The sequence below is a fragment of the Procambarus clarkii genome, chromosome 41 (assembly GCF_040958095.1).
Source record: "Procambarus clarkii isolate CNS0578487 chromosome 41, FALCON_Pclarkii_2.0, whole genome shotgun sequence".
Classification (NCBI taxonomy): domain Eukaryota; kingdom Metazoa; phylum Arthropoda; class Malacostraca; order Decapoda; family Cambaridae; genus Procambarus; species Procambarus clarkii.
In genome coordinates, this window is record NC_091190.1 from 25,448,759 (window position 1) to 25,472,071 (window position 23,313).

The 23,313-nt window shown below is 36.8% G+C and overlaps 1 protein-coding gene and 3 pseudogenes across 1 annotated transcript; all 4 read left to right on the top strand.

The window, feature by feature from the left end:
- The first annotated feature begins 358 nt into the window (after positions 1 to 358).
- On the top strand, positions 359 to 6,523 carry LOC138373189 (annexin A7-like; annotated as a pseudogene).
- Positions 6,524 to 7,178: 655 nt separating this feature from the next.
- LOC123761146 (adhesive plaque matrix protein-like) lies at positions 7,179 to 11,297 on the top strand. The gene is made up of 4 exons (XM_069339222.1): positions 7,179 to 7,189; positions 10,268 to 10,400; positions 10,525 to 10,662; positions 10,881 to 11,297. The coding sequence occupies exons 1-4, from the start codon at positions 7,179 to 7,181 to the stop codon at positions 11,295 to 11,297; spliced, it is 699 nt and encodes a 232-aa protein (XP_069195323.1).
- A 5,412-nt stretch (positions 11,298 to 16,709) lies between these two features.
- Positions 16,710 to 22,854, top strand: LOC138373190 (adhesive plaque matrix protein-like; annotated as a pseudogene).
- LOC123761143 (cuticle protein 7-like) lies at positions 19,246 to 20,975 on the top strand (annotated as a pseudogene).
- Positions 22,855 to 23,313: the final 459 nt, after the last annotated feature.

Consider the following 23,313-nt stretch of genomic DNA (forward strand, 5'->3'; position numbering starts at 1 on the left):
CCTGCTTGATGGGCTCTGAGAGTTCTTCTACTCCCCAAGCCCGGCCCGAGGCCAGGCTTGGGGCCGGGTCCAACTTACACAAGACATTTTCTAATTATTCGATTTATCTTGAATTGTGTGAAAATTTCATGACTATGAAAGGATAAACATTTTTAACACGAGTTTCGTCGAACTTCCAGTTGGCTGTTTTAACTTGCCGAAAATAAAAAAAAATAAAAGATTCATGCATTTCCCTTCTTCCCCGCTGGACGTGTGACTGTCATCGTAATCGTAAGGAAAATGGCTGCCAGAGTGAGAGCACAATGTATATTAATACCCGACCTTTCAAAATTATGAAGACAAAACCACACATCAGAAGATGAAGAACAACGACGTTTCAGTCCGTCCTGGACTGTTATCAAGTCGTGTGGAAGTATCAAGAGTAAAGTCAGTCCTCACTTACAACTTGGTAATGGTCCAGGACAGACCGGAACGTCGTCATCTCTTCCTCTTCTGATGTGTGGTTTGGTCATCATATTTTCAGCCCGTTATTGTGACTCATCGTCTTTCAAAATAGTTTTATTTTTGCTATGTCTAAAAGGAAATTAAATATCAGATGCCTATAAGAAATCATGTTTTAGACAAGTAGGTTTTAATAACAATAATTAAATGCAAAAAAGAATGATTTGCTACTTCTACTCATAGAAGCACCTCCCAAACTTACTACATTCAACTTTTTAAACATATTCATTATTACCTTGTCCTTTATTGTCGAACTGCGTTTCCAAAATTCTCAGTCCTACACCCTTCATATACACGCCATAACTCCCACGATTCCCATGTATTAGTGTATTACTAAAGGCAAACTACACTAAAATAGACTTGAGTTAGCAGTAATAACAATAAAGATAAACCTGCTCCCAGGAACTTTAATCCCTCATTTCAGGCGATAATCATGATCTTCGCGGACTTTTAGTTTATTATGCTACCAATATTTAAATTAACTTATATTCAATGTTGAATTAACCTTCCAGTAAATTGGCAATTAGTTCAAAAATACATTTTCAGCTGCTATATTATATGTATACTTGTGAGCATATTATCCCTAAAGGATTATTCATGTGATGAACTATCTTAACTTCAACGAGTTCCTGCTGCTTCATGAAATATGAAAGCGAGAAAATGATCTATTATTAAGAGAGGATGGTGAGTATAAAGCCAGAGGCGGCCCGGACACCACCATCACTCACCTTCAAGCCCCAGTACCAGCCATCATACTTTCCCCAGAACTCCAACAACACACTCAACATGGATTTCGTGGCTTGTACTTTAAACTTATCATGACTTGTGTCCTCTTATGTGAAAAGATTGGAAATAACTTATATGTAACAACACATCAGTAACATTATAAATATTTATTTAATTAGTGAAAGAAAACTACTTGTAATTAATGTTTGAGTTAATATACGAATTATAGCTAATGAAATGAATACAACATGCTGAAAATCAAACCTGATATTTCGTTATGTACATTCTCTATGACGTGTTTTCTTATAATAAGCGCATCTTAAGACTCCAGGGGCCAGATTCATGAAAGCACTTACGCACGTGTACATCTTTCCTCAATCTTTGACGGCTTTAGTTACATTTATTAAACAGTTTACGAGCATGAAAACTTCCCGTTCAATTGTTGTTATTGTTATAAAGAGCCTCCTGGTGGTTCGGAGCTCATTAACTGTTTAATAATGGGAAACAAAGCCGCCAAACATTGAGAAAAGATGTACAGGTTCGTAAGTGTTTGCGTAAGGGCTTTCGTGAATCTGACCCCTGGTCTCCTGCAGGTGACGCTGATGGTGTTGGGTGTAGCTCTCGCTGCCCCCTCCGACCCCTACAGTGTTCAACCTGTCCACAGTTTGGGATACAAGGTAATGTTCTTGTTACCTGACCAGGATTGTTATAATTTTAAACAACTGTTAGGCTACATAAGTGAAAAATAATTAGTTCGCAAATACAAATAAAAAAAAAATTTTGCAAAACAAGTCTATAATAAGAGCATTATACATGTGGTATACTACTGCAGCAGCCGGGTATGCCGAACGACTTCCAGTACAGTGTTAGGGACGACTACTCTGGCACCAACTTCGGTCACAGTGAGAACCTACAGTGAGCTCCTACAGTGTCGACCTTCCCGACGGACGCAAGCAGACGGTATGTGCTTTTAACAGTGTGATAAAATTAATTGCATAAATAGTTATTCACTCAAATGTCGATTTTTTAAATATATATTAGTTCCTTGTCGTTTCTAATTTCCAATTGAGTTTAAGATACATTATTATTTTTATAATAGTGCATGCTCAACCTTGAATATACAAAAATTCAAATTAAGTAAATATTGGCCTCAGTCTCTTCATCTAAAATTGATATGAAATGTTGTCCATGTTTTTTAAAATACACATAAATGTAAACTTAGGTAAAATTAAAATAAACCATTTGTCCAACTAATGTTTACGATAAATATTCCCAGGCACGATGAGGCCACTATCACCAAAATACTTCTAACTAACTTTTATGTATACCTTTCTTCGTATTATATATTATTAGTCAGATATGTAAGTTCTTCCAAATTTTGAGGATTTAAAAAAGAATTCAATTATCTTGGGTCCTTAAATTTTATAGGTCAATTTATCTTAATTGCAATATAGTTCTGTGATACATTATTCATCAATTGACATTTGTTGCATCCAAGAGTTAAAACAAATATATTTCTGCTCAGTCATTACATAATGTTCTCTTTCTTAATAATTAACATTCTGCATATATTGGCAGGTTAATTACGAGGCTGACCACAACAAGGGTTTCACAACTGATGTTCATTACACCGGTGAATCTCACCATCCCCACCATTACAGCCTGTCAACTACAAGCTACGACCTTCATACCACCACTAGTCCTCAAACACAACCACATACCTGCCACAAACATCTTACCCACCGGAATCAACTTATTAATGTTGTTGTTCATTTGTTATGTTTTGAAAAGACTTTATTCGCAATATTATGTTGTTAGACTGAATAATGTCATGCAGGTTAAATATTTCTTTCTATATGTTCAAAGGAGTTTGCTAAGTTAACAAAATTCGGTAAAGGATAAGGTGAATATGTTTTTTTAGTATTTACGCTTTATATAGTATATTGGAATAACAATAGCTAATATGGGCTCAGATTATTTACAGAAACAATTGACTGATAAAGGGTTTTAGGGTAAAGTAAACATGACCAAATTATAGACACGTTCCAACAATAACACATTATATTATTGCAAACTAGTGACAATTGTTATCTCCATGACACAGGTATTGTTTGGTTGAAAATGTATTAAGTTGAAGTCGAGTAAACGAACAGCCCATACATTTCAATATTTTCAATTATATCAAATTTAGCCCTAAAATTTATCGTCGTATGTTGATCCACCGGATAACGCTGTTATCACTCATTATTTTCGCCCAGTTTTTAAATAAATTATGTAAGTATGGATATAATACATCTCTATGAATATTCGAAAGTAACCATGACTCATGACAAATTTTCTGCCGTCGTTTTTTATTACTATGCGATTAGATTAACGTGTACCAGTCGGCTGCGATTATCATGTGACACATTAGTCTTTGAATCTATTTGTCAATGACATTACTAGAGTGAACTGCAGCAAAAGAATGGGTTGCACGACACTTTCTTTGAACTTTGCCAAAAACATATTTATTTACAAAATAAGTGAATATTTTAGGCATTGTGAGGAATACTGTAGTTATGCCTCAAAACGCCTAACTACACTGATATCGCGAACTAGTAAACTAACTCGATAACCCCCCCCTCCCCCAACATGAGGAGCCAGTAAAACTCCATTGCCAAGAATTCGCAGACTTAATTGACTTCCCGCCCGGCACCCTCTCGACTCTGAGGCAAAGTGAAACTGACACCAGTAATTCCATCTATCATCATACTATCATGCAAGAGGAGCCACAGACCTATGGTTCATCCGATAAAATCAGCAGACTTCTCGATGTTACTACTGCTCTGCTTAGACTCGGTTACAAGTATCTCTGGGAATTCTATTTATCTGCCGATGTAGAACTAAACAAATATTAACTGTCAACAAAATTATTCGCACACCCTCCGTCACTTTGTGATGGAGTGCGAAAAGATACGTGAATTCAGAGACAATTCTATAACCAATGTTACAACGATTTGTATATATTTCATTCAAAATGATCCGCTACCAAAAATTTTAGCCAAATATCCCCAGTTTGCTAACTGTAGGTAGTAACTGAGTGATTGTAACCTATCCACCGCTGCCCACTGGATGGGGGGCGGTGTGCAGGACAAACATATCAATTGTGACACTAGCTCTCCACATATGTCAGTTGCTTAATTTAGAAATTGTACTTAAGGTCGATCTCGAACCCATTGTTAATGTGACGACTTATACTGAATTTTGTAACTATCTCATCAAGATTGTAACTTGCTTAGATATATGAATTGTGGAGTTCAGTCCCTGAGCCCATTATGTGCCTCTGTAACCCTTTCCACTACCGCCCACAAGATGGGTATGGGGTGCATAATAAATGAACTAAACTAAACTAACCCTCTCGACATGTATGAATCCCCCCCCCCCCCCCCAACTCCCAAAAAAGGGTCATTCTAATAAAAAAAAAATTTAAAACAATATTCATAATATTATGTTATACAGGGGATACCGCCAAAGGATACCTGATCAACCAGGCTCTGACTCATACGTCAGGCTGCGAGCAGCCGCGTCCAACAGCCTGGTTGATCAGTCCGGTAACCAGGAGGCCTGGTCGACGACCGGGCCGCAGGGACGCTAAGCCCCGGAAGCACCTCAAGATAACCTCAAGGGGCACCATTTATGACAATCGTACGCAAACTGTTATATGTATATGCTACGATCATTTACCTGTAAACTATTATATTTAAAAATATATAATGTTAGTATCAAAAGAGCAATTTCCAGTCAGTAGTTATACATTGTTAAATAATTATTTCGATGAGTTGTCACTTAAGTGTATAAGTATTATCTAAAATTAAAAAATGTAATTGTCTAATTTTTCATTTAAGGAAGTTTGTATTTAGTTAACAGTTGCTTACCACTAGAGAGTTTCCTACTCTATACAAGCACAAACGTGCAGATACATTTAATAAATTTGAACATTTGCAGCATCGGTGTTACATAATGCCAATAGGTAATTATCTCATGAGATTGGCTCCCTGTTGGTCCTCCTCCCACAGAGTTGGCACTCCACCTACTTCCGTCAAGGTCTACCTTCATTATCACTATATAAAGCTTTACCATCATCCTCTCCACATCACTCACTCACACCGCCTCAACAACAAGTAGTCAACATGATGGCAAAGGTAACGTGTCTTACTGAAGAGAACTTGTATAAACATAATACGTTCCACCTTACTAGATATTTACTGTTTTATCTCTATATATCTGCGGGACACAATTTACAACTATGTATCTGTATGATGCTGAAACACGAAGGTAATTAATATGCGTTGTCCTCAGCTCAGTGTGTTGCTGGTTGTGGTGGTAATGGTGGGGGAAGCTGTCGCTTTAGACTACGATCGCTACTCCCCACCAGCACATCACTCACGCTACGAACAGGTAACCTAAATCTCGTATGCTTTTTACAACACAAAATTCAAGCAATTTACAATATCATGGTATAACGAAGAAAATTATTTTATTTGTAATCCTACAGAGATAAACACATTTAACACTTATGGATCATGATTCACTTCAGGAGGGCATGCCATACAACTTCCAGTACGGCGTCAAGGACGACTACTCCGGCAATGACTTTGGCCAAAACGAACAGTCTGACGGAGACACTGTCTCAGGATCCTACACCGTCCAGCTCCCAGACGGCCGCAAACAGACGGTATGATCACTAATAACTTAACAAGTAATTATAACAAAATTATAATAAGCAAAGAAATACATTAGCCCATGCACTGATATCATATTTTTATTTCTGATACTATTTTAAAATCAATGCTTGCTTAATGTATGTTATTGATCAAAATAATAAATTCCTTCAAAAGTTTAACTATGAGTATGTTATATAAACTTAATTCTAACGATTAACAATTATCTCACAGGTGAACTACGTTTCCAAGGACGACTACGGGTACCAGGCTGAGGTCAGTTATGAGGGCGAACCACAGTACCCCCAAGAGTACGGTCCCCCCATCACCTTCAAGCCGCAGTACCAGCCCTCATACTTCCCTCAGCCCTCATACCAGCCCCAACCTTCATACAAGCCCCAGCCCTCATACAAGCCCCAACCCTCATACAAGCCCAGCCCTCATACAAGCCCCAGCCCTCATACAAGCCCCAGCCCTCATACAAGCCCCAGCCCTCATACAAGCCCCAGCCCTCATACAAGCCACAACCCTCATACCCAACCAAGCCCTCATACAATCCTCAGCCTTCATACACGTCTGAAGAACATTATGAATAGAAACTGCAACTAAGGAAGCAGTTTTAAATGTTACAGGAACTTTGTAACCTAGGTCTTTCTGTAATTGAAATAAAGTCTGGAGAGTAATGATCATATTATTATATATCCTGTAAATGGTGACATTGTTATTAGTAACACCCGACAAATCCAATGTGTTATATATAAGCAAAGTCAGATCACCCAGGATTTGACATGAATTTCGGCAAACAATATCATAAATGATGATATTTAAGAAACGAATGTCTTCCTGAAGAATATGCAACACACCATAACACAGAAAACTAAACGGGTACATCAACAAATCACATATACAACAATATATTCTGGGTACACGATAAAGAGCCAGTTATCTGAGCATCTCTTACAGATGTACAAGACATTTTGTAATTGTTCGATTTATCTTGAAAGGTGTGAAAATTTCTAGATTTCAAGGGATAAATAAACTTTCAACGTGTATTTGCGTCTATGAACGCGCGGACCAATACGACAGCCATGGTCTCATCTGTCGTAAGTCACAGTGAATGATTGCCAAACATGAAGCAGTCAATGACATCATGAGAAGTTTGGCTACAGCTGGGTGTCCAGCAAAAAAAGAACCTCAGTTGTGCAAACCTGACAACAGCCAAAAACGACCAGATGAAGTCACCCAGCAGCCATGGAGGGAAGGTAAACAAGTCGCATAGGATTTCACGAATGCGTCTACATTGGCTGATACCTATCTACCTTACAGCACAGTTGAGGGAGGCGGGGCAGCCACCTTCAGGAAGATCCAGAAAACCAGCAAATACAGGGACCTAAAACGTTGTTACAGGTTCGTGCCGATAGGCTCTGAGACTCTGGGCGCCCGGGGTAAATGTGCACTTAAGTTCCTACAGGTGGTGGGTGAGGACCTCATTGGAAAAACTAAAGACTCATGAGCGGACATTTCCTGTACCAACGCCTCAGTGTCGCAGTTAAGAGGGGAAATGCGTGCTGTGTCTTGGGTACGCACCCGACCTCCTAAGAGCTCGACGAGGTCTTCGACCACTGATTGTTATATTGTTATATGTGTGTGTTCTGTAAACTGTAGCAATGCAATAAAATAAAACAAAATTAATAAAAAAAAAAACAATACGGGTGGTAGGAGAATTAAAGATTAAAATGTTCAGTGAGAATCCACAAAGTCTTCTCTGAATACTCCTTATTTTCTTCGAGGCTGCGGGCCCCTACAATTGCACGAGAGGTGGTACCCTCATTATATATACACAACCATATTATATTATATTATATATTTAATTATATATTATATATAAATATGCAATTGACAATCACGAAACATTGCTCATTTGTATGCGAAAAATCCACAGAGAAATGGAATACGAAGATGAACGTTTCGGCCGTTCAACGCCGTTGTCAACACCAGACGATATTGTCAACACCAGACAAAACCACAGGTCTGGTGTTAACAACGGCCGAAACGTTCATTACACGTTCATCTTCTTTTTCCATTTCTCTGTGGATTTTCCGCATATTATATATATTGCCTAACTAATATTTTCGTTCAATATTCTCAGGCACAATGAGGCCACTATCACTAGAATACTTCTAGTTTTCTAATGCATAATTTGAAGATATAACTATCTTCATATTATATATTTTTGGGCATATACAAGTTCTTCCCAATTTTAAGGATTTAAAAACAGAACTCAATTATCTTGGGATCTTAAGTTCTAAAGGTCAATTGATGTCAACTGAAGTGTGGTTCTGTTGTCTATTATTCATCAATATACGTTTGTCGCAGCCAATGGTTAAAAGAAATATATTTCTGCTCAGTCATTATATAATGTTCTCGTTCTTAATAATTAACATTCTACATATATTGGCAGGTTAATTACGACGCTGGCCACAACAAGGGTTTCACAGGTGATGTACATTACACCAGAGAGGCTCACACCATCCCCACCACTACAGACCTCCTGTCAACTGCAAGCTACGACCTTCAGACCACCACTAGTCCTCAAACACAACCATATACCTGCCATAAGCATCTTACCCACTGGAATCCACTTATGAATGTTGTTGCTCATTTGTTGTTTTGAAAAGACTTTATACGCAATATTGTGTTGTTAGATTGAATAAACCCATGCAAGTTCAATATTTCTTTCTATATGTTCAAAGGAGTTTGCAAAGTTAACAAATTTCAGTAACTGAAAAGGAGAACATGTGTTTTTAGTATTTACGCTTTATATCTTAAATTGAAATGATAATAGCTAATTTAGGCTCAGCTTATTTTAAAAAAGAATTGATTGATAAATGGTTTTAGGGTAAAGTAAACATTACCAAATTATAGACACGTTCGAACAATAACAAACTATATTAGTACAAACTAGTAACTATTATCATCTCCATGACACCTGTAAGGTTTTGGTTGAAAATGTATGAAGTCAAATCGAGTAAACTAACAATCCATTTCAGTATTTTCAATTATATAAAGTTAACCTTAGAATTAAATTTATCGTCAAATGTTGATCCACCGGAAAACTTGGTTATAATACATTAATTTCAGTTAATTTCCCCCGGCTTTTATACAAATAATGTAAGTATTGGTATAATACATCTCAATGGATGAAAGAGTAACCATGACCCATGACAAATTTTTCTGCCATTGTTTTATATTACTATGCGATAAGATTATCGTTTCCCAGTCGCCAGCGATTATCAAGTGATATATTAGTCTTGGAATCTATTTCTGAGTGATATTACCAAAAAGAATTGCAGCAAAAGAGTGGGTTGCATAACACTTCTTTGAATTTTGCCAAAAAACATATTTACTTACAAAATATGTGAATATTGTAGGCATTGTGAGGAATACTGTAGTTATGCTTCAAAACGCGTAACTACCAGAACACTTAAATCGCCAACTAGTAAACTATCAAACTTGATCACCACAACCACCAACATGACAAGTCAGCAAAATTGCATCACCAAGAGTTCACAGACTTAAGTGACTCTACGCCGGCACCCTCTCGACATGTATGACCCCCCACCCCTCCAGAAAGAGGGTCAGTTTTTAATTATTGTATTTTTTTAAACAAAATATTATTAATATATGTTATAGAGTGGCACCATTTATGACAGTCGCACGCAAATTATTGTATGTATATGCTATGGTCATTTACCTGTAAACTGTTATATTTAAAAATATATAATATTAGTATCAAATGAGCAATTACCAGTCAGAAGTTATACATTCTTAAATAATTATTTCGATGAGTTGTCACTTAAGTATATAAATATTACCTTCACTTTAATAAAAGTAATTGTCTGATTTTTTATTTAAGCAAGTTTGTATTTAGTTAACAGATATCCATCATTAGTGTGTTTCCTATATTATACAAGCACACACCGGAGGATAAATTTGATAAAGTTGAACATTTCCAGCAACGGTGTTACATAATGCCAATAGGTAATTATCTCTCATGAGATTGGCTCCCTGTTGGTCCTCCTCCCACAGTGCTGGCCCTCCACCTACCTCCGTCAAGGTCGACCTTCACCATTACTATATAAAACCTTACTATCATCCTCTCCACATCACTCACTCCTCTGCCTCTTCAACAAGTAGTCAACATGACAGCGAAGGTAACGTATCTCACTGATGACTACTTGTATATTTGAACATAATATTATGAACCAAAATCCTATAAATTTACTGATGTATCTATAATTGCAGGACACAATTTAAAACTATATCTCTGCATAATCCAGGAACACGAAGGTAATTAATTTGTGTTGTCCTCAGCTCAGTGTGTTGCTGGTTGTTGTGGTGATGGTAGGGGAGGCTGTCGCTGAAGACTATGATCGCTACTCCCCACCAGCACATCACTCACGATACGAACAGGTACCTCAAAACTCTCGTCACCGCATCAAATTCAGTGTTAAAAATTCAATATGTAAATGGAACAATATTAAATAAATCCACTAAGATATACACATTTAACACTGTATACCATAATACACTTCAGGAAGGCATGCCATACAACTTCCAGTATGACGTCAAGGACGACTACTCTGGCAATGACTTTGGGCAAAACGAACAGTCTGACGGAGACACTGTCTCAGGCTCCTACACCGTCCAGCTCCCAGACGGCCGCAAACAGACAGTAAGATCACTAATAACTTATGTAATTATAACCAAAGTATAATAAGCAAAGAAATGCATTAGCCTATGTACTGATATCATAATTATATTTCTGACATTGTCCTATAATTCAATATTTGCAAAATGTATGTTATTGAACGAAATAATGAATTACCTAACAAAATAAATTCTGTTTATATACATATATCCTAATTCTAAACATTAAGAATTATTTAACAGGTGAACTACGTTGCCAAGGACGACTACGGGTATCAGGCCGAGGTCAAGTATGAGGGCGAAGCCCAGTACCCCCATGAGTACGGTCCCCCCATCACCTTCAAACCCCAGTACCAGCCATCATATTATCCACAGCCCTCATACCAACCCCAGCCCTCATACCAGCCCCAGCCATCATACAAGCCCCAGCCCTCATACAAGCCCCAGCCCTCATACAAGCCCCAGCCCTCATACAAGCCCCAGCCCTCATACAAGCCCCAGCCCTCATACAAGCCCCAGCCCTCATACAAGCCTCAGCCGTCATACCCAACCAAGCCTCTATACAATCCTCAGCCCTCATACCCAACCAAGCCTCTATACAATCCTCAGCCCTCATACCAGCCCCAGCCTTCATACGATTCTGGTGAACATTACGAATAGAAACTGCATCTAAGGAAGCAGTGTTTAAAGTTACAGGAACTTTGTAACCTAGATCTTCGTGTAATTAAAATAAAGACTTGAGGGTAGTGACGAGCTTTTAATTCCTGCAAACTTTAACATCGTTATGAACAACACACTAAAAATCCAATGTGTTATATAGCCAAAGTAGATCACCCACGATTTGACATATGAACTTCGGGAAGCAATATTATAAACGACGAGATTAACAACGAATGTCTCCCTGAAGAATATACAGCACCTTAACACAGAAAATTGGTCGGTTATATCAACAAATCCATATTTAGCATTATGTACTGAAACACCGTAAAGAGCCTGTCCTCTGACCATCACTTATGAATACAAGACGTTTTTTATGATTCGAGTTATCTTCCAAGGTGTGAAAATGTCTAAAGTATCAGATCATAAGCAAACTTCCAACATGAATTTCATCGAATTTCCGATAGGCTATTTAACCTGTCAAAACTAAAAAGTGACATATTTCCCGTATTCACTACTGGACGTGTAACTGTTATCGTCATCATAAGCAAGATGGCTGCCAGAGAGAGCACAATGTATATGAATACCGGACATTCCAAATTTATTAATTTATTTGCAGAGTCTAAAGGAAATAAAATATAAGTTGCCTATTACCAATCATATTTGATTAAAGTCGATTTTAATAAACCAATGAATGCATGCAATAAATATTATGATTTGCTACTTCTACTCAAAAAAATCATCGCCTCAGACTCAACTACATACAACCTTTCTAATGTACTCATTATTACCATACCTATCGACGTCGAATCGCTCCTCCAAAAATCCTCAGTATCACTTCCTTCATATGCACACCAATCACTGTCACGATTCTCATGAATTATTGTATTATTAATGGCGAAACAACACTAAATCAGACTTAGCTAACAGAGTTTGCAATTATGATAAACCTGCTCCCAGTAATATTAATCCCACTTTTCAGGCGATAATCATGATCTACGACAATATTCAATTTTTGGTTTAACTATTATTTAACCAAAATTAAATATACTAATATTCAATGTTGTTTCACCGTTCCAATACAATCAGCAATTAGTACAAAAATACATATTCAGCTGCCTTTAAATATGTTGCCTAACTTTCTCTAAACTATAAATTTCTTAACGTCAACGAGTTCATACGGCGTTCCTGACATTTGAAAGTGAGAAAATTATCTATTATTAACACAAAATGAACATAAATATGAAAACTCCGTGTAAGAGGTGCTTAAGAATTAGTAAGACAACAGATGTAGGAGAGCGGGGGACAGGAAGGGCCAGGAGAGAGGATTGGGTGTATAAAGTCAGACGCGGACTGGACACCACCACCACTCACCATCCAACTATAGACTCAACATGGCTTTTGTGGTTTCGTACCTTAAACTTATCATGACTTGTGTCCACTTACGTATATTTTGTCTCTGATTAATGACTGGAATGTTTTTTTAATATATTCGAACATTAATAACATTATTTATTTATTTTTTTAATTAGACTAAAGAAAAACTACTAGTAATTATTTTTTTAATTAATAAACAATTATAGCCAATTAAATCACTCAAACATTAAAACTCAAACCTAATAAATATTACGTACTACTTTCGCCAAATTATAATAAGTACATCTAAAACTCTGGTCTCCTGCAGGCGGCGCTGATAGTGGTGGTGATTGGGTATAGCTCTCGCTGCACCCTCCGACCCCTACAGTATTCAACCTGTCCATAGTTCTGGATACAAGGTAATGTTCTTATATTTGACCTCTTGTTTGTAATTTTAAACAATTCTTCGTCTAATAATTGGACCTAATCTCTTCCACATATGTATTTATTAAACACACTTTAGAAAACATGTTAAAAACTGAGCATCATAAATGTGATACATTACTGCAGCAGACGGGGATGCCGCACGACTTCCAGTACAATGTTAGGGACGACTACTCCGGCACTAACTTCGGCCACAGTGAGAACTCCGATGGCAACACTGTCCGTGGCTCCTACAATGTCGATCTTCCCGACGGACGCAAACAGACGGTATGTGCTTCTAACAGTGTGATAAAATCAGCTCCATAAATAATTTATCAATCAAATTTCGAATTTTAAAAATAAATTAGTTTTTAAGTATTCTCTAATTTCCAAATGAGTTTAAGATATAGATTTTGTATTTTTGATAATAGTACATACCCCACCTCGAATATACAAAAATCCATATTAATGTTGGCATTTGTCTTAAGATTTAAAATTGATATGAAATCTTAGCCTTTATTTCTTAAAGTTCACAGAAATGTGAACTTTGTGAGATATATATTATATATATATAGTATATATATATATATATATATATATATATATATATATATATATATATATATATATATAAAGTGGATTAAGGCGTCTTGTACACACCAGTTGCGTTGCTTCTGGGAGTATGGGTTCGAGTCACTTCTGGGGTGTGAGTTTTCAGTTGCATATTGTCCTGGGGACCATTCAGGCTTGTTCGCATATATATATATATATATATATATATATATATATATATATATATATATATATATATATATATATATATATGTATATATGTATTCCCTAACTAATATTTTCGTTCAATATTCTCAGGCACAATGAGGTCACTATTCTTTACTACAAATTTGTTTAATATATAATATGAAGATATACTTATCTCCATATGTATTTTAAGGCATATATAAGGTTCTTCCCAATTTTAAGGATTTAAAAACAGAACTCAATTATCTTGGGTGCTTAATTAATTAAATTACGTTCTAAAAGTCAATTGATGTTAACTAAAGTGTGGTTTTGAGGTCCATTATTCATATATTTACGTTTTGTCGCGGCCAAGGGTTAAAACAAATATATTTTTGCTAGTCATTACATAATGTTCTCTTAATAATAAACATTCTGCATACAATGGCAGGTGAATTACGAGGCTGACCACAACAAGGGTTCACAGCTGTATGTTCAGTACACCGGAGAGGGCTCACCATCCCCATAATTACAGACCTCCTGTCTACTACAAGCAACAACCTTCATACCACCACTAGTCCTCAAACAACCATGCACATACCAGCAATAAACATCTTACCCACTGGAATCCACTTATGAATGTTGTTGTTCATTTGTTATGTTTTGAAAAGAATTGATACTCACTGTTATATTGTTAGAATGAATAAACTCTTGCAAGTTTAATATTTCTCTCTATATGTTCAAAGGAATTTACCAATTTAACAAAATTCAGTAACGGAAAATGTGAATATGTCTTCGTAGTATTGACGCTTCATATCTTAAATTAGAATGACAATTGCTAATTTTGAGCTCGGATTATTTCCAGAAAACAATTGACTGATAAAGGGTTTTAGTGTAAAGTAAACATGACCAAATTATAGACACGTTCGAACAATAACAAATTACATTATTAAAAACTAATGACAATTATTATCTCCATGACATCGGTATGTTTTTTTTAATTTATTATGTTAAAGTCGATCAACGAACAATTCATAGATTTCAGTATTTTCAATTATATCAAGGTTTACCCCTAAAAGTAAAGTTATCGCCTATGTTGATCCACCGGATAACGTGGTTACCATACATTAATTTCAGTTAATTTCGCCCGGTTTTTATACTATGCTATGTTTGGTTATAATACGTCTCTTTGGATGTAAGAGTGTAACAATGATCCATGACAAAGTTTTCTGCCATCGTTTTTGACTGATTACTATGCGATAAGATTATCGTGTAACCAGTCGCCTGCGATTATCAAGTGACATATTAGTCTTTAAACCTATTTCTGTATGACATTACCAGAGAGAAGTGCAACAAAGAATGGGATGCAAGACACTTCCTTTAAACGTTGCCAAAAAACATTATATTCATCTATTTTGTTAGTAAATATGCTGTAGGCATTGTGAGAAATACTGTATTTATTCCTCAAAATGAGTAACTACACTGAAATCGCGAACTAGTAAACTATCTTAACTTGATCATCACAACCCCTTCCCCAACATGACGAGTCAGCAAATTCATTCCCAAGAGTTACAAGCTAAAGTGACTTCCCGGCCGGCACCCTTTCCACATATATGCAACCCAACAAAAAGGGCCTTTTCATTAGTTTAATATTTTTTGAAATTTTGTAAAACAATATATTATTTATATTACATGTCATACAGTAAACACATTTATAACAGTCAGCACGCTAATTGTTGTATGTAAATGCTATGATAATTTATCTGTAAACTGTTATATTTAAAAAATATATACTGTTAGTATCAAATGCATAATCATCAGAAGTTATACATTTTAAATAATATTTCTTTGAGTTGTAACTTAAGTGTATATATTGTGACGGTAACGCGTTGGTGCTCGGCTGTTTTAAGGCTAGGGGTATGGCCTCGTCACATAGTTATAAAAAACAATAGAAAAACTGGAAACTTCGTCTTGTGTAAGGTAAGGAGAAGACACACAAAACTCAAGTAAACTTTAACAATGAAATTTTAATTACGTTAAATAAATCAAAACATGGAAAAATGGACAAACAAATTCGTATAATAAAATCAATCAATCAAAAGAATAAGAATAATTAAATGACACAATGAAAAGTTACGTTAAGACAAAATAACAAGAAGTGCAATACAAAAATAAAGGTAAGGTGCTGGAATATTGGCTTTAAGCTACCACCTCTCTCAGTACACGCTAACGTCTAGCCGGGAGGAGTGGTAACCGTGGAAGCACTGAATATTCTGAGGTCTGAGGTCGTGGCGACCCCAGACATCAAGTTAGTATGGGGGGGGGGCGAGTGCAGTTGCAGCAGACGGCGACCAATCAGCGGAGCCGGTAGTAAGACAGGCAGTTTGGCGGTTTGAGTCTGAGCAGGTGTCTCTGGCTGCATACGTTTTGCGCTCTGGCAAACCTTGCTGGTGTTGTTGTCGTTGTTGGACATTTCTTCCATAGTAGTTTTATATAATTTCAACGACGTAATTGTGGAGGGAAGAGCAGGCTCAATCTCTTGAAGGAGATTATCGTCACAATATATATTGCCTTTAAATAAAAATAAATAAAAAATGTAATTGTCTGATTTTTCATTGAAGGAAGTTTGTATTAAGTTAACAGTTGCTCACCACCAGAGTTTCCTACTCTATACAAGAACAAACGTGCGGATACATTTAATAAATTTGAGCATTTGCAGCACCGGTGTTACATAATGCCAATAGGTAATTATCTCTCATGAGACTGGCTCCCTGTTGGTCCTCCTCCCACAGAGTTGGCACTCCACCTACTTCCGTCAAGTCTACCTTTATTATCACTATATAAAGCTTTACCACCATCCTCTCCACATCACTCACTCCGCCTCTATAACAAGTAGTCAACATGATCGCAAAGGTAACGTGTCTTACTGAAGAGAACTTGTATAAACATAATACGTTCCACCTTCCGAGAAATTTACTCCTATATCTCTATATAACTGCGGGACACAATTTACAACTATGTATCTGTATGATGCTGGAACACGAAGGTAATTAATTTGTGTTGTCCTCAGCTCAGTGTGTTGCTGGTTGTGGTGGTGATGGTGGGGGAAGCTGTCGCTTTAGATTACGATCGCTACTCCCCACCAGCACATCACTCACGATACGAACAGGTAACTCAAAACTCTCATGCTTTTTGCAACACAAAATTCAAGTAATTTACAATATCAAGGTATAATATTTAAAATATTATTAGTAATCCTACAAAGATATACACATTTAACACTTTTGCACCATGATACACTTCAGGAGGGCATGCCATACAACTTCCAGTATGACGTCAAGGACGACTACTCCGGCAATGACTTTGGCCAAAAACGAACAGTCTGATGGAGACACTGTCTCAGGCTCCTACACCGTCCAGCTCCCAGACGGCCGCAAACAGACGGTAAGATCACTATTAACTTAATAAGTAATGATAACCAAAATATATTAGAGCAAAGAAATGCATTAACCCATGCACTGATATATTTTTATTTCTGATATTGCCCAATAATTCAATATTTGCAAAATCTATGTTATTGAACGAAATAATGAATTACCTAACAAAATTAATTCTGATTATAATTATATAGCCTAATTCTTAACATTACGAATTATCTAACAGGTGAACTACGTTGCCAAGGACGACTACGGGTATCAGGCGGAGGTCTTGTATGAGGGTGAAGCCCAGTACCCCCACGAGTACGGTCCCCCCATCACCTTCAAGCCCCAGTACCAGCCATCATATTATCCACAGCCCTCATACCAGCCCCAGCCCTCATACCAGCCCCAGCCCTCATACAAGCCCCAGCCCTCATACAAGCCCCAGCCCTCATACCAGCCCCAGCCCTCATACAAGCCCCAGCCCTCATACAAGCCCCAGCCCTCATACCCAACCCAGACATCATACAAACCTCAGCCCTCATACCAGCCTCAGCCTTCATACGATTCTGAGGAACATTACGAATAAAATCTGCAGCTTTGGAAGCAGTTTAAAAACTAATTTAAAAATGACTTTAATCCCTAGGTCTTCGTGTATGTTATTCCATTAAAGTCTTAAAAATGCCGAGCTTTTATACCCTGTAAATTTTAACATCCTTATCAATAACTCCAAACAGTCGTTATATGTTATATATAGCCAAAGTAGGGAGATCAACCAGGATTTGACATACGAGCTTCGTTTAACAATGTCCGTATATTCAACTTTGTTCAACAAACGAATGTCTTCCTGAAGAAAATGCAACAGCACAACACGGAATTTTTTCAGGCACATCAACTAATCACGTCTTAAATATTATAAACGGGATACGCCATATAGAGTCTGTCGATGATTGACTGATGAAGATTAAGCCACTCAAGAGGTGGCACGGGCATGAATAGCCCGTAAGTGGTAGATTTTTTGGAGTAAATGTGATTTTTAGTCGTGAAAGTATATACTGTGTGCTGACTGATGTAGAGCCTGTCATCTGAGTATCACTTATGTTATGCAAGACATTCTATTTATTCGATTATCTACAATGATGTATAAAAAAATAGATTATCAAAAGATAAGCAAAATTTCAACATAAGTTTCGCCCAATTTACAATCGGCTATTTAACGTCCCAAAACTAATAATAATTCATATATTTGCCGTATTCATCATTAGACCTGAATAATAATCACCAAAGCAAATGATCTTAATGGATTTGCCTAGATGGACGTAAGTTACCTATAAGCAATCAACTTTTAGACAAGTATATTTCAATAAGACAATGATCGTATGCTACAAATAACATAATTTATTACCACCACTCAAAGAAGCATCTTTCAAACTCAACACACTCTTTAATCATTCTCATTATTACCTTATATATCGTCATCGTATATATCATGTATCAAAAACAATGTCTCACCCTCCATATACACATCACCACCACCACTGAGTGAGCAGTCATTAAAAGATTAACAAACCTGGACCCAGGAACATGAATCCTATCTCTCAGGTGATAACCATATCTACGAGAACAGTTTGAATTTTTAGTTTAATTATATATATTTTGACAATACGAAATATACATGCATGCAATGTTGTATTAATCTTCCAATAATAACAATTTGTACAAAATACATGTTCAAATTACAAAATTATGAACAGTGGTGAGCACATTATTATAGGTATTTTCAGTTGGTGATAATCTATATATTAGCCTTAAGAAGTTCCTGCGGCAGACAAGAATTATGAAAGTGAGAATACTGTCTATTATTAACAAAAAGATAAACATGTAAATGTTGTGGTGATGTAGTAGACAACAGGTGTTGGAGAGCGGGGACAGGAAGGTCAGGAGAGAGGGCTGGTGAATATAAAGACCAGACGCGGTCTAGACATCACCGTCACTCACCCTCCAATAACTCACTCAACATGGCTCTCAAGGTTTGTGATACTTTATACATATCAACACTTGTGTCATCGCATGTGTAACTCCTCTCTGATTAATGACAGGAAAATAATATTTGACAGCACATTTGGTACATTATATCCTAAAATTGCTTAAAATGGAACACTATAAAGATTATTTATAGAGACTATAACGACTATTAATTACAATTTATAATTGTTAATATACCATTTATATCAAATTAAATAATTCGCATATCCTTAACAAAATCAAACCTAAACAGGCGAGGAGTCACAATAACGTGGGCTAAAGTATGTTGACCAGACCACACACTAGAAGGTGAAGGGACGACGACGTTTGGGTCCGTCCTGGACCATTCTCAAATCGATTGACTTGAAAATGATCCAGGACAGACCGAAACGTCGTCGTCCTTTCACCTTCTAGTGTGTGGTCTGGTCAACAAACCTAAACAAATATTTTCATAATATATAACACACTGGTCTCCTGCAGGCGGCGCTGATGGTGGTGGTGTTGGGAGTAGCTCTCGCCGACACCTCCGACCCCTACAGTGTTCAACCTGTCCATAGTTCTGTATACAAGGTAGACATTATTTGGCTTCTCGTTTTATAACTTTAAACAATCGTTCGCCTACACACTGGAATTAATCTGTTTCCCCAGGAATGTATATATTAATCACACATTTTTGGGGGGGCAAACAAGGTTAAAACTAAGCATCTTAAATGTGTTATACTACTGCAGCAGCCGGGGATGCCACACAACTTCGCATACAATGTTAGGGACGACTACCTCCCGCACCAACTTTGGACACAGTGAGAACTCCGATGGCAACACTGTCCGTGGCTCCTACAATGTCGACCTTCCCGACGGACGCAAGCAGACGGTATGTGCTTTTAACAGTGTGATAAATCAATTCCATAAATAAGTATTCACTAATATCACCAATTCAAAATAAACTTTTAGTAGTTCCTTATTTGCAAGTAAATTGAAAATAGGGATGTAGCACACTAAACCATGAACATACAGTCATTAAGTTTGATATCAGCATCTAGAACCAAAAATGTAATCATTTATGCTATTTTTTTTCTTGACAAAATACATGAAAGCTTATTTAATATTAGTGTAACAATCGGGAAATATAACAAAAAATTCAAACTAATGTTATTCGATTAATATTTTGTGGAACGATGATTCCAAAAGCACCAAGTACTTATAATTACTTTTATATGTATAACAATAATCTTGATCTTCTGATTGTGTTTTGTTGTCACTTATGTCAGTTCTTCCTAATTTTATAGATTTATAGATAAAACTCTGTAATCGTATGTGTTCAGGTGCTGAAGGTCAATTGATATTGTGTGATTCGGTGATCCACTATTCACCTAATGACATTTGCCTCAACTAAAGAGTTAAAACTGATAAATCTCTAGTAATTCTCTACTAAATATTCTCATACTATTATATTAATATTTTACTAATATTGGCAGGTTAATTACGAGGCTGACCACAACAAAGGCTTCACAGCTGATGTACAGTACTCTGGTGAGGCTCACCATCCCCGCAATTACAAGCCTCCTGTCACCTACAATTCACAACCGTCATACCAACACACGCCCTCACACACAACCCCATACTACCCCAAATAACATCTTACACACTTAAACCTACCAGGATTGTTACTGCTCATTTGTTAAAAGATTTTACTCACTGTTATGTTTTTAATATTAATAAACTGAAGCAAATTTAACATTCGTATGAATATACCTTAATGAATTTGCTAAGTTAACAATAATCGGTATTGTAATACGGGAATGTGGCGTTTAGCACAATAGAACACTAAAAGATGTATGTATCTCATCTACTGTTTATACTTTATAGTGAAATGATAAACGTTACTTGGGTTCAGATTATTTATAGAAACTATGGTTGTAAGGGATCTTAAGAAAAGCAAATATATGGGCAAACACGAACAAAATATATTAATATTAAAAGACAATGATCGTCTCTCTACAATGGTATTCTTGTGGTCATTAGTTTCCAAAGTAAAATTTGTGTAAGTGAACAAGCCATAGAATTTTTAACTATATGTAATAAATTTTAAAACGTTTGGATTTAATATGGTTATTATTCACCTAATTGTTAAATTTAAAACAAACAAATGTTAATTCTCATACTGCAATTGTTATTTTCGTTGATACACGAATAATTATAGAGATGAAATATTACAAGAGATTCCTACACTATACAAGCACAGAACTGGAGATAAATTCAGTAAAGTTATGTATTTACAATTTCGGTGTTACCAAACGACAATAAGTAATTATCTCTCCATAGCTTGGCTCCCTGTGGGTCCTCCTCCCACAGTGCCAACCCTACACTTACCTACGTCAAGGACAACCTTCATCACTATATAAAGCTCAACCATCATCCTCTCCACATCACTCGCTCCTCAGCTTCGGTAACTTATAGACGACATGATCGCTATGGTAACGTGTTTTCAAGATGTATTTTTTTCTTTAACCACAATAATATGCGAATTCGTGCCTAATTGTTGAATCTCAACATAATTTGGGGTTACGAGAGTAAGTAATAGCGAGTGTTGTTGTCCTCAGCCCAGTGTGTTGCTGGTGGTGTTGGTGATGGTGGGGGAGGCTCTCGCCGACGATTATGATCGCTATGCTCCACCAGTACATCACCCACGCTACGAACAGGTACCTCAAAACTCTCAGGCTTATCACAACACAAACTCCATAAAAACAATGTTACAAATTTATAGCATGAAATTATTACATGTGATCTCCCCATAGATTTACAAACTTAACACTGGTATACCATAATACACTTCAGGAGGGCATGCCATACAACTTCCAGTACGGCGTCAAGGACGACTACTCCGGCAATGACTTTGGCCAAAACGAACAGTCTGACGGAGACACCGTTTCAGGCTCCTACAATGTCCAGCTTCCAGACGGCCGCAAACGACGGTAAGATAACTTTTAACTTAATAGGGAATGATGAAACATATTAACCAAAGAAACAATTATCCAATTTACAGCAATCATGATTCAAATTCTGGTATTTCCGTTGAATTCAATATTTGGAATTTGCGTAAAGTTTGTTATTTACCGAGCAGAACAATCAACTGATTTTAAAAATTAATTTCATTATATTATACATATTAATTCTAATTAATTAATTTGTCTCATTAATTATTATTTAATTGGACAGGTGAATTACGTTGCCAAGGACGACTACGGGTATCAGGCAGAGGTCAGCTATGAGGGCGAGGCCCAGTACCCCCACGAGTATGGTTCCCCTGTCACCTTCAAGCCCCAGTACCAGCCATCATACTATCCACAGCCCTCATACAAGCCCAGCCTTCATACCCAACCCAGCCCTCATACAAGCCCCAGCCTTCATACCCAACCCAGCCCTCATACAAGCCCCAGCCTTCATACCCAACCCAGCCCTCATACCCAACCCAGCCCTCATACAAGCCTCAGCCTTCATACAAGCCCCAGCCCTCATACAAGCCTCAGCCTTCATACAAGCCCCAGCCTTCATACCCAACCCAGCCTTCATATCCAACCCAGACATCATACAAGCCCTGTTGAAGTCCTCATATCAACCCTCATACGATTCTGAGGAACATTACCAATAAAAACTGCATCTAAGGAAGCCGTTTTGAAACTTCTGGTACTTGATAAAGAAGTTTGTAATCTACGTCTTCTTGCAAGTTATTAAATAAAATCATAAAATAATGACGAGCTTTTATACCCTGTAAACTCTAACATCCTTATTAGTAACACCCATCAAATCCAGCAGTTATTATAGCGAAAGTCAGTACTCACCTGGGATGTAACAAATGAACTTTGGCCATGAATATCATATATGTGGAGATTTAAACAAATGCCTTCTTGCAGAAAATACAACACTATAACACTGTTTGAAGATAACCAACTTTTGCTTTATTAACCGAATCCATATTTGTGGAGTCATTTACCTGAACAACACTAATGACTGTGTACAAAATATTTCTTACAAATGCCATTTATTTGAAGGCTGTGAAAATT

What these genes read in the sequence shown, in the direction of transcription:
- LOC123761146 (XM_069339222.1), top strand. An exon ending in ATCACTCACGATACGAACAG is followed by an intron (nt 10,401 to 10,524) that starts GTACCTCAAAAC and finishes AATACACTTCAG; the next exon opens with GAAGGCATGCCATACAACTT. An exon ending in CAGACGGCCGCAAACAGACA is followed by an intron (nt 10,663 to 10,880) that starts GTAAGATCACTA and finishes ATTATTTAACAG; the next exon opens with GTGAACTACGTTGCCAAGGA.